General features: G+C 32.5%; 1 protein-coding gene across 2 annotated transcripts; it reads left to right on the plus strand.

The window, feature by feature from the left end:
- Positions 1-3,842: 3,842 nt before the first annotated feature.
- Positions 3,843-7,468, plus strand: LOC104595366 (testis- and ovary-specific PAZ domain protein). 2 transcript variants are annotated; one of them, XM_010256070.2, is made up of 5 exons: positions 3,843-4,535; positions 4,792-5,029; positions 6,395-6,559; positions 6,750-6,801; positions 6,905-7,468. In XM_010256070.2, exons 1-5 carry the CDS (start codon positions 4,514-4,516, stop codon positions 6,992-6,994), a joined length of 567 nt encoding a protein of 188 aa, XP_010254372.1. In that variant the 5' UTR covers positions 3,843-4,513; the 3' UTR covers positions 6,995-7,468. The 2 variants fall into 2 exon arrangements, with proteins under 2 accessions (XP_010254372.1, XP_010254373.1); XM_010256071.2 differs by having other exon boundaries at positions 3,846-5,029.
- Positions 7,469-7,961: the final 493 nt, after the last annotated feature.

Consider the following 7,961-nt stretch of genomic DNA (forward strand, 5'->3'; position numbering starts at 1 on the left):
AATAATAAAATATTTAAAGGTATAGCAACCCACTCAACTTGCTTAAAATAATAAAATATTCACTAAAAGATAAAACAATAAGTTTTTTCAATTCAGCCGCTTCAACCTTTATCAAACTGCCCTAAACTGAATATTTTTGCTTCATCTTTTAATCTTAAAATAATTAAATAATAAAATATTTAAGAGTATAGCAACCCATCCAACTTCAGTTGTTATAGGGAGCCCCTGACTTTAAAATTCACTAAACAACAAAGCAATTAGGTTTTTTTAGTACTCTAAAGCAACGAGATTTTCAGTTCAGCCACTTCGGCTGTTATCAAAACGTCCCCTAAAATCTATACTACTTTAAAATGTAGGAATGGCTCCAAGAATATTTATGAAATTTTTTAAGGATAATATTTATCCCTCTATATTTAAATTTAATGATAAAAAATGAGGGCAAATAGGGTAAGTGGTTCTTGATATTAAATGAGTTAAAAAGAGGTAATTTAAATATATTCAATGCATTCAATCATCTCTCATTAAATCCAACATTTAAGTTATTAACCTGCATTCATGTTCATTGAATCATATATTTAAGTCATTTTTATTTATTCTCGTCATTAAGTTCTATTAATTAAATCCATACTTAATAAATTAATAATTCCAATAACATAAAAGCTTATAACTTTAAAATCTACCTAGCAAAAATAGTGTTTTCATCTAAGTGGTGGTAAGAAATTAAATCATTTTGGGTCAAATGGGTTAATCCATGCTTCCATGATTAAATAATAAAATTAAAAACTAGATAAAATGAAAAAAAATAGAAATTAAAAAATGGAAACATTTTTAAGATACATATTAAACAATAATAAGTATATTAAATAAGAAATGTTTTTATTAATGATGAAAATGAAATGTAAAATTTAAAACCAATTGAAAATAAAAATGTTTTTCTATTCTCTCTCATTAAGTCTTATATTTAAATTATATTTTCTCATCATTAAATTCTTGTAGTTAAATCCACAATATTATTTTTAATAGTATAAAAATAAATATTTTGAAAAGCAATTTGAAAACAAAACAATTTTCTTCCCTTCCGATGGTGGGCAAGCAATTTGACATTTGGAGTCAAATGGATTAATAAATAATGCCATAATTAAATAATAAAAAAATAAAATAAATAACTATGAAATGTAAGAAATATTTTTATTAATGATGAAAATGGAAAGCCAATTTCAAAATCTACCTAGAAATTAAATGATGTCATAGTCAAATAATAAAATTTTTAATAATAGAAAATACAAAGAATCACAAAAATAATAAAAAAAGGATAAGAGAAAATTTTGGGTACATATCTAATGTTATATATTTATAAAAAATAAAATATTGGGTACATCTCTAATATTGTACATTCATTATATTGAATAAAAATAAGTTTTATACATAAGAAATAATTTTATCAATAATGGAAATGTAATACAAAATTTAATGTCAACCTAGAAATCAAACAATTTTTATTTTTAGATGGTGGGTTAGTGGTTTGAGTAATATGATACCATAGACAAACAAAATTTTAAGTGTGATAAGTAAAAAAATATTTTATATAATGTAAATGAAATATATAATTTGAACGAAAAATTATATTCAAAACTGGTTGTACATTTAAAATTACGTTGTAGGTTGGTCCAGAAACCAACCAAACTCTGAAAATTGGCTCTACATTTCAAATTATAAAAATCCTTGCCATGTCATTAGAGGCTTATGTGGCTGTTGCCAACATGAGACTCTTATTCCATGTTGGACACAACAGAAAACCTATATCGAAAATAGGTTTTCAGTTTCTCTCCCACTCCCTCCTTTCCCTCTTGCTCTCATAGTCATCGCTCGATCTTCCGTTCCCTTTGTCTCTCCCACTTTCTCTGCTTCGGTCTATAGCCAAATCAAAACTTCTCTCTCTCTCTCTCTCTCTCTCTCTCTATATATATATATATATATATATATATATATATTGTTCTCCCTCAATCTTTTTCATTCTTCTCCCTCACTCTTCCTCTTGGTCAAAATCTCCTTCTCCCTCAATCTTTATCGTTCTTCAATTGGTGTAAATTTCATAGCCAATAGTTTCTTGTGAATTTTATCAAATTGGTGTAATAATTTTTGAACCATACCAAGTTGGTCTCATGTTCTTTCATACAATCTGATTAATATCATATAAGTGTGTAAGAAAATAAGAAAATAAAAAAATGAGAGAGTGAGAGGGAAAGAAACTGAGGGAGAACGATAGAAATTAAGGGAGAATGAGAGATCGATCGAGAAAGAGAATGAGAAAAATTGAGGGAGAACGATAGGTAGAGAGAGAGAACGAGAGAAATTGATATAGAGAACGTAAATACAGAAACCAAAAACCATTTTTATTTATTTTCAAACCACATAGGGGATGTTTGGAACCATGGCCGTTTTTCAAAAAACGGTGCCACGCCGGATCCACATAGGCATTTTAACAAATGCCCATGTATCTCATTATTCGGTGAACCGTTTCCCCCAAGGGTTGACTGATGTGTATCCTATGTGATGCTTACCTGTCAACACATACATGAAAAACGGTGATGAAAATCACCTTACCAAACAACATAGTGTTGCTCATTGCCTATGTGCCATAAGCGCTTTTTTGTGAGAAACGGGTCTTGGAAGCATGGGCATTTTTTCTTGAAAATCGGTCCCACAAAGCGCCCACACTTCCAAACACCATGATAGTCGTTGAGTAGATAAAGATGACTATGAGTGAAACAGTGTAAGGGAGATTGAGAGAGAGAGAGAGAGAGAGAGAGAGAGAGAAACTAAAAACCCTTTTTTTTATTTTCCAATCACCCAACATTAAAGAGCAATTTCAGTATAAGCTTTTTATTATGTCCAATATGGATTAAGAGTCCCATGTTGGAAATAGCTACATAACCCTCGAATGACATGGCGAGGGATTTTATAACTTGAAATGTAGAGCAGTTTGTTAGAGTTTTGTTGGTTTATGGACCAACTTGTAACCAAATTTTAAATGTATAGTTGGCTCCGACTATAACTTCACCTAATTTAAAACTAATCCAAAAGCAATACTATTTCTACAATTCTTATCTAGATGGTGGGTCAATGGTCTAACTTAAAAAAAAACACATGATGTCATAATTGAATAATAAATATTTAAGTTTATTTTTAATCATATTGTTATCTTTTTTAATTTTTAATTTCTATCTTAACTATGATATATTTAAAATTCAAGTAATTAATATGAAGAAAAATTTCTCACGTACAATGCATGTACTTAATTACTAGTATACTAAAATTGGGATTTTAGTAAAACAACTAGCAAATATTTATTTATTTTTTTCTAATATTATTTTTGGACTCAAGAATGGTACAAACTACAAACTCTTTGTTTTAAAAGCGTTCTTCCACATTACAACTCCAAAAACACACAAAAAAGAGAAAAAAAAATCTTGTTTTTTTACTAGCTTACCCATGTGATGTAGGGAAAAATATCTGATATTTTCTCTTTCTCTTTTAATAAAATTTTTCTTTTTATCTCTCAAATTATCTGATAGGATTAAAAAATGTAAACAGTATCATTGTTCCGAAAAAAAGTATTTTTTTATTCTAATAAAAATAGTTAAAATAGATAATTGATTTTGATATTAGAAGAGTAAAAACTAAAAAGTCTGATTATTAAGTATTAATGTATTATTGTTTTTTTTTCTTTTACTTGTTTTATTATTAAATTATTAATCCACCAAAATTCAAATTATTTTATATTAAAATCTTGTTTGAGGGGAAATAATAAATTCATAAAATCTTCTTTCCGGACTCCGGATGTTCTAAAATCGTATCGAAGATTCCAATGTTCGGAACTCGAAACGAATCCCGCCCAGTTCTGCTCTGTAAATCTCGTCCCGAGATCCCTTTCCTCCCCTGCCAAGAAAACTGAAAACATACTCGCCAGTCGCCACCGCAGTATAGCCAGAGGTCCAGTATTAGAAACAAGAGACGTGTTGTTTTCAGCATTCCCTTTTTGTCTTTACATGACTTTTATTGATTGGATATTGATTTTGAGAGGTGGTCCGTTAATGGGTTTTTGGATTTGAAGAAACAGAGGAAACTTTGACGTGGATATCGAAGAGTCGTTCAATCCAAATGTGACTTGAGGCGGGCAGAGGCATTGGGTTGCAGAGGATTCACAGCTCACGAGATGTTTTGTTGAGAAATTTACGGTTTGGATCATCATCATCACCATTATCATCATTCATCGCTTACTTTCTTATCCTAACTATATGGGTCGGCTACATGGATCCTGTTTCGCCAATCCGTTCTATTTAATCTCATTTTCGAATTCATGGAGCCATGCATGATATGGGTTTTTTGAGAAGATTTATATTAGATGAGGGTTTTGGAGTTGCAGAGATTTTGTTATTCTTGAAATGATCTTTCCGCAGTGAGAAGATTTTACAGTTGGCGAGAAATTGAAGGTGGCGATTTGGGTTTTGTAATGCATGCGATTGATGGCCTTGGTATTCATTTTTCAGAGATTTGATTGGTTCTAAGATTTGTTTTCTGGTTGTCTTTTTTCCTGAGTTGAGTTATAGGCAATTCTTTGATTAGGGATTAGAGGTACCTGAGAATAAACCAATCGTCACAGAAGGTTCATACTTAGTAGAGAATTTAATTTGCAAAGTGGGGTTTGGCACTGGACATACCTTTTTTTATTAATCTGAGTGAGAAATTATTCTTTTAGTACTTGTCTGAATATGTCGGGCGGAACACCAGTTTCAGGTGGATTAATGAGACAGAGATACAGTCAGGGATATGCTTCCAGTGGGGATGACCTCGAGGATGACGCATGTTCAAGAACACCACCTCCAACGCCTCTACTACCAAGGGCTCGGACGTGGGTTAATGTCATGGAGAATGTTCTTTGGATCGCTTCTGCAACTTTCATTGTTTACTTTGGTGATCGGCAATCTAATCTCATATACTTGCTGTGGAGAGATGATCGAATCAGGAGGTATGAAAATTCTCAACAGTCTCAGTTATCTCTCATATTAAGTTTATGAAATGCATAATTTTTGAGAAGACTATGGGTGGGCGTTGCTTAGCTAGCTTTACACTAATGGATTGTTGCTACCATATTGATGCTGTTTTGACTGTTTGAGAATTGATGGGAACATATGGTTTAGATTCTTTTTTGTAGTATTGATTCTGTTCCTCATGTATAAGGCATACTGTTTGTCCTTTCCTTCTAAGAAGCTTTAACTGATTAACTAGTACTCACTATTTTTGTTGAATTTAGAGCCTTGTTTGGTTTCCTGAACTGATTATATATGGGGCACCTGTGGTGCCTTATGTATAGTTGCTTTTGTTCATGAGATGGGTGTTGTATTAAATTTAGCATCCAATTAATGTAGTATTCTTTTTTGGTAAGGGGACACAGTCTTTATTGTTGAAAAAGGTTTAGTGCTGCTTTCTACCAAGATATGGAAGTGGAAGCATCACGATGATGAGATGCATTTTGTTTTATATTCATATAGAGTTTCTGTATTTTATAGATTTAGAATTTTAGCTGCACTTGAAACCATATTTCAACTGATTCAATTTTTAAGCTACATAACTAAAGCTCCTTTGTTAATGCCTACCAAAGTAGCTACTTTTTTTGACAAGATTTGGAGCATGAGCTGTAGTGTTTATTCCAAAATCCTGAAAAGGTTCAAGTAACTGAACCATTATTTTGAAGACTAATAATGGTTCAGTTACTTGAATTTGGGGATATCATGTTTTTCTTGCATCATTATATAATTCAGATATAAAGCTTTATGATTGGTTCAGACTGTGTTCTCTTCTTATAAAGGATTTCACTCTTTTTTGATACTTTATAAATGTTCTATTGGCTTTATTTTGATGACTGGGACTGGTGGAATCCTAACGTCAGATTGAGCATCTCTAGCGAAAAGAATATGCACGTAAGACTGGAATTCCTAGTAAATATCTTTGAAGTTGTGAATCTGGGCTAGCTACATATCAGGCTTCTAACTGATTGAATGATCCAAAAGCTGAAGGACCTTTCATCTTTAGGATCCTACTGCTCTGTTTTATCTGGTTAGGATTTAGATGAGTAGGATTTTCTACACATGCCAAACTTTGCTCCATTGCCAAATTTAGGACAGGGCAGAATTTGGACAGTCTTGATAGCTATGTGTCCCATTTCTTAAAAAGTATTGATGAGAATATTAATTTTATTGCATTTACATCTTAGATTGGAAAATTGTCAGTTTTCTCAACTGGTAACTTTCATGTTGGTTTTCTGCTAATCTGCCCTAGACCTAGGTTTAGTCCCCTCTTCAGCTGTGATGACTAACCACAATACTACTTTCAGGATGCCTTTGTACCTTGGGATGGCATGTTTTTTCTTGAATGTTGGGATTTTCTTTTATACAAGTTTTGTAGCATGGGGTATCTGGAAATCTGATGAGAAATGGGAAGTGGTAACGCCATCAGCTGCTCCAGCTGTTGCTTTACTTGGACTCTTCTCCTTTTGCTTGTAAGAGAAAGCAGTATTTTATTTATATTATTTTCTTTAGGTCATGCAATTGTTACATTGTGAAGGCAAATGCCTCTCCCAGCTCCCCTCCCTTTCTGCTAAAAAAATAATAAAGAAACAATTAAAAGGTAAATGCATTGGCTTCTTAATAGTTGTTTTCCTTTTTTTGGCTGAATTCCTTTTTTTGTAGGTTGTCTTTTGCTTTATGGCCAATTTGGAGTTTCTTGACCCTCCCTCTTTTGGTATGATCAAAATGCTTTTTGCTTGATTAGTTGATTATACTCCCTGTGTGTGCAAAACTGAATATTTGTAGAACATAACCATTTATTCTGATGTTTGTTGCAGTTTACATTGTTTATGTCTTGCATAGTTGTATCACCCTACTTGACAATTGGGGCATTCAGGCAACAAACTGATGTGCTTCGTACAGATTAAGTTTCTTCAAGCATAAGTTCAGATCATCTGATGGTATCGAGGAGGTTATCTCAATTATATGGATAGGGTGGTGATAACATTCCATGGTGAAAGAATTATTCTCTATGTTGGTGCCTATCTTGCCAGCGATGATGGGAGCGACAAAGAAGTTGATTATCTTTTCAGTGGTTTGTTTAGATCTGAACTTTTCACCCAAACAGAACTGTCACAACCTTGCCGCTAAATAGGTCTGAAGGTATGCCATCGGGTAGGTTCCATAAATGATATTCAAGAGTGATGAGGTGAAACCAACTTTTTTATGGGAATTGGGGAGATGGTCTAGTCATGTATGCATATGGTGGTTTTTTAAATGAATTCTTTTGCTCCATACCCCATCCTCATCATCTGGTACAGTGTCCTCACCTTTGCTCAATTGTTGGATAAATCTTGAGGAACCCTATGGTTATGGAATGAATTGCATCTTTTGTCTGGTTATGTAGTCAAGATCAGCATTATTGCTTTCTTCTTTCCTTTCTAGCTAAGTGGGACTGGAGCATGATATTGAGATATTGCTAACTTTGATAACAACCACTAAGAAGGACCCATCTCAAAGAGGACAGTAAGAGGTCTAATAGAAAAACAATGTTTAAGATATATCAGCCAAAGTAAATCAGTTTTTTTTTTTTTTTAATATGTGAAAGAACATGTTTGATGGCACATATTCTGGTGACCCTAACTATTAAACCTTGGGAAAAGCAAACAGTTTTTACATAAAAAGGAAAAAAAAAACTTTTAATATGTTTTCAAGTGAGGAAACATCAGCTCTCAAGTTGTAACTATTGCATCATCTTTCGCTATAATTGATCTTGCAGAAAGAAAAAAGAATAAACCTGATGCGTAATATATAATGCATAGTCAGCACTTCAATGGCAAGACCAAGGATAGAGCTTAATAAAAATAATCTTCCAAACACCCATGCTTCTCCAGC

This window comes from Nelumbo nucifera, chromosome 2 (genome assembly GCF_055504915.1).
Source record: "Nelumbo nucifera cultivar China Antique chromosome 2, China Antique-T2T, whole genome shotgun sequence".
NCBI classification, from domain to species: domain Eukaryota; kingdom Viridiplantae; phylum Streptophyta; class Magnoliopsida; order Proteales; family Nelumbonaceae; genus Nelumbo; species Nelumbo nucifera.

Bases quoted from the DNA above. Each gene is read 5' to 3' on its own strand.
- LOC104595366 (XM_010256070.2), top strand. From the start codon at position 4,514: ATGCATGCGATTGATGGCCTTG. The intron at 5,030-6,394 runs GTATGAAAATTC...TACTACTTTCAG, and splicing joins AGAGATGATCGAATCAGGAG to GATGCCTTTGTACCTTGGGA. The intron at 6,560-6,749 runs GTAAGAGAAAGC...CTTTTTTTGTAG, and splicing joins GGACTCTTCTCCTTTTGCTT to GTTGTCTTTTGCTTTATGGC.